Consider the following 4,331-nt stretch of genomic DNA (forward strand, 5'->3'; position numbering starts at 1 on the left):
AGTAATAATGAATATATATATACAGGCACTTAGTACAGAGATTTAACAGCTAATATTCCCCCAAACTAATTTCAGTGGAGAATCCTGCACACTGTGACTTTGTAAAGCTGCGAACCATGCTCATATCAACTCATATGCAGGATATGAAGGAAGTCACGCAGGATATCCATTATGAGAACTTTAGGGCTCAGTGTATATCTCAGATGCAGGTCAGTGATTTTCTGTCCTTATCCCCTCTCTTTTCTTACTATATTGAGTAGATCTCAATTGCAGTGTAGAGTCGTACAGCTGGTTTGTAAAAATTGTGCTTGGCCCAAGCCAATGAATATTCATATATACAGACATGCATATACACAGAAATAAATGCATATCTGTCAATCTATCAGATATATATGCATTTATTTCTCTATCTATATGGTAGTTATGCAGAGGACTAGACTGATAGATATGCATTTATTTCAGTGTATATGCATATCTGTATAATGATTGCTCATTGGGTTAACAAACCGGCCGATAGCCTCAGAAGCAGGACCTTGATACTATTAAAGAATATTTTTACTGCAAGCAGTATTAGATAATTTTTTAAATGTATGCGTTACTTATACTGTCTTATTTAAGACTGATTAATAGAAATATATATTGAAGATTGATCAATAAACATTTATATTAATTAATTATGTTGATTAATAGAAATTTATATGTAGGACTGATTAAAAGAAAATTATATTTGATATTGATTAATAGAAAATTATATTTAAGATTGATCAGAAAAGATTTATATTTAAGATTGATTAATAAGAATTTGTATTTAAGATTGATAGAAATTAATCTTCAAGACTGATTAATAAAAATGTATACTTATGTAAAAATTTAATTATTTTCTCCAGTGAAATACTTGGTCAAGTTAAAAGTATCTCATATTGATTGCTATTCTGTATATAGTAAACTTTGATCATTAAAATCACTGGTGAATATTGCTTGCAGTATCCCAGTTGGAGATTTTTTATATTTTTTAAAACATTTTGATTTGGAGCTGAATTTTTATTTCATGCAGACACTGTAATTCTTATTTGTGCAATGCTTATTTTAGAGTCTGGCCAAGTTTGTATTCATTTATCTGCTAGTAATCAAGATTTTATTGTTTTGCTATAAAATTTTCCTCCCTTTGAAATACAATAAGAATGACATAGTCAACAGATTTAATTGGGTTTAGAAGAAAGATATTAAGAGAAGAATATAGATTTTCAACAAAATGGATTCCATATACTAAATACTTTTCTTTTATTTTTTTTCTTTCAATATTCTGGTACGGGACCCTTGTAATAATATACATATTCCATACCGATATAAGTATAGGTATGAATCTGTGGAGTTTGAGTGTTTTTTTTTTTTTGTATAAAATCATTTGGCTGTTATTAGAGGTAAATGATTTTAGAGTCAAAGAAAACTTTATTTACAATGATTGAAATTATTTGTACTTTATGACCCCCATACTTAATTTAGTTTTCTTGCTTTACAGCTAAGCAAAGTAAAAAGAAAAAAAAAAAAAGTAAAGAAAAAAAATATATATATATTAATGTAATGCATCTATTTGTGATGAAAAATATATTGCAAACATTGATGTGGAATGGGAGGTTACAGCATAAACCTGCATTTTGATTTCTGCATTTTTGGAAGGTTTCAGAATGAAGTAAAAGATGGCCATATTTATAAGCATCCTAAACCAGTAGCTCACAGCTGTGATCTGTGCTCTCTGTGTTTAAACCCTGAATACATCCCTGTTTTATACATCATTTACAAAATCTATTTTCATTTCTGATTTCCAATAAAGTGAAAGTTATAAAATGTATTATTAGTCATGATGAAAAAAAAAGATACTTTGAAATGACTGCAGACATAATGTTTGCTCTTCGTGCGTTATTTGAAGGTTAGGGTTGAATGCCAATTGAGAGCAGCTTCGGCTAGTTGTTGATCTGTAGAATTGGATTTAATAAATAAGAAAAGGGCCTTTAAGTAATTTTACACTTAACAGAAGCTTCATTTCTTAAACTGATGCACGCAATACCATGGAAACAGAAATGGAAAAAGATTAGTTTACAGTTTTCAAGGGGCTCCAGATTCTTAAATATATGCAATTTGCATATATCTATGTGTCCTTAATAACATGACTGACTTGTAACATAATTCTAATAAATCTGTCTGTATTCTTCAGCAGGTAGCACTGAAGGAGAGAAACAAGTTAAAAAGAGAGAGTGCAGCCAATTTCGACACTGTTGGTGACACAGATAAGCTGCTTCAGCAAAAGGATGAGGAAGTATGAAAAAAAAAAAAAAAAAAAAAAGGAAATAAAAAACATGGATGGTCTTCAGATAATAGCTTTTTTTTCATAGAAATTTTAAGATGAAATCTAATGGGAACTAAGCTCAATTCAAATTTAGCATTTGTTCATGATACAAGTGAGATCTTACTTTCTATATATGCCTAACAGATGAAATCTTTATTACTAATATCCTTTCTGCCAAATCTTTATTTGTATCTGGATCTGACATAAACTATAAATACTATATAGTTTTTAAGTATAGTTATTTCCAAATAAAATGCTTGGTTGTACAATCATCATAAGCAAATCAGGTGGCCAACACCAAATCATTACTGATTAAACTGAGTCAAACCAAACTTGTTTTCAGATTCGCCGAATGCAGGAGATGCTGAGTCAGATGCAGGAGAAATTGAAAGAATCTGGTAAGGACCCGAGTGCCGCTCTCTCCCTTGAGCCTGGTAAACGAGATTCCGTGGTCAACGTGTGACATCACAACTCCTCCCTATCCTTCAATTACTTTGTAGTTACTGCCTGTTTGATGTGGTGTCTCAACAAACTGTTCATGATGTCATTAGTGTGTTCTTGTGATAACCCAACCATTTCTGCTTGTTCATGACGACAGTCCACACCCTCTGTTTGTGTGGAGGAAGGAGTAAATGGTTTTGGCAAGTAGTCCCACATTCATACACACCCTTCAACACTGCTGTCATATGGCATTGGTATTTAAAATTGTCACCAAAGGTTCCATAGTGGAAACTGAAGTATTTACTTCCATCCTTTTTCTTCTCTTTACATCAAAGGTATTCAGTGTTACCTCTGGTAAATACCATTGGTATTTTACCCATATGTATTTTGAGACATATATGCATTTTTTTCCCTTTCGTACTCTATTATGTAAAGATCTTGCTGTAAGAAATGAGAGCTGCCATATGGTCTCACTGGATGATGCTACTGACTAGTAGTTACATGTGCTTTTTATCACTTGTATTGATATAATGTATGCTGGGACAATATATTATGTTAAATCCTTGATTTGCTGAATATCATTATATTCTGTTACTTTTGTGTATTTTTTATTATGATTTCTGTGTTCTTTAACCAGGGTTAATTTTGTAAATATTTTTCCTCTGACTGTAACTTACCTTATTTTATAAATAAACATTTCTTAATAGTCAAACAAATGCTTGAAAACATGTGGTATGTTTGTATATTTCTGACTGTCCAACGTGATGGGATCAACCCTGAACGGCAAATGACTTTGTATCATACAACTGTATAGAAATGTGAATCGATTCAAATTGTTCTTTATTATCTGTTCAGTGACCTCATTTGTGTAATTTGTCCTAAAGCTGCACAGCAGTTTTAAAGGCAACACAGCTATATTTAACACTATGTGTCACTGTTGTGCTTTAGTATATACCTTACATGTAAACAAAATAACATTCAGTTAAGAGTAGGTCAGGTGTGTATTACTAAAACACAGTATTACCCATGATTTCATATTTTGGGCTATTTTATCAAGGAATGCAAATGTTACTTAGAATATGTAGTAATGTACTTTTACTTCTTACCAGACTTTCATATTCTTTTACTCTTACACGTGAGGATTTCTGATAAGATGCAAAACTTTTTTTTTTGTAAATTAATTTGGTGAATGTTTTATTATTAATATTATTGTTTTTGTCAGTTGTTTTATAGAATGCATTTGATGACTGGCATGATATATTTGAATTATCACTCCTATATGTTTTTGTGCGACTAATTTGCTCCAGTACCAGACAACAAAACCAAGGTCTGTGTGCTTGACCGTATTCCTTTTCCTCTTTGCCATGGTGCTTTGTGAGAAACTGCCTCTGAATGACTGACAATGCCATATTCCTTGCTGTCACTTTCCTGTTTTTAGGTGATTATATTTCCCATGTTTTTAAGACCAGATATGCAGCTTTAGCTGTGGGGTATACTTATCATATTTTATTTGCATAATCTTTATTGCACTATCTTTCCCTTCATA

At 31.5% G+C, this 4,331-nt stretch overlaps 1 protein-coding gene across 1 annotated transcript in view; it reads left to right on the forward strand.

Moving 5' to 3' along the window:
* Septin4 (septin 4) overlaps positions 1 to 3,890 on the forward strand; it is a gene marked incomplete at its 5' end in the record, with an annotated part of 8,571 nt that extends 4,681 nt beyond the window's left edge. Inside the window, 3 exon segments of the mRNA XM_070136019.1 lie at positions 76 to 209; positions 2,213 to 2,314; positions 2,688 to 3,890. Of these exon segments, the coding sequence (XP_069992120.1) occupies positions 76 to 209; positions 2,213 to 2,314; positions 2,688 to 2,807 (356 nt within the window).
* Positions 3,891 to 4,331: the final 441 nt, after the last annotated feature.

Source organism: Penaeus vannamei, chromosome 21, assembly GCF_042767895.1.
Source record: "Penaeus vannamei isolate JL-2024 chromosome 21, ASM4276789v1, whole genome shotgun sequence".
NCBI lineage: Eukaryota > Metazoa > Arthropoda > Malacostraca > Decapoda > Penaeidae > Penaeus > Penaeus vannamei.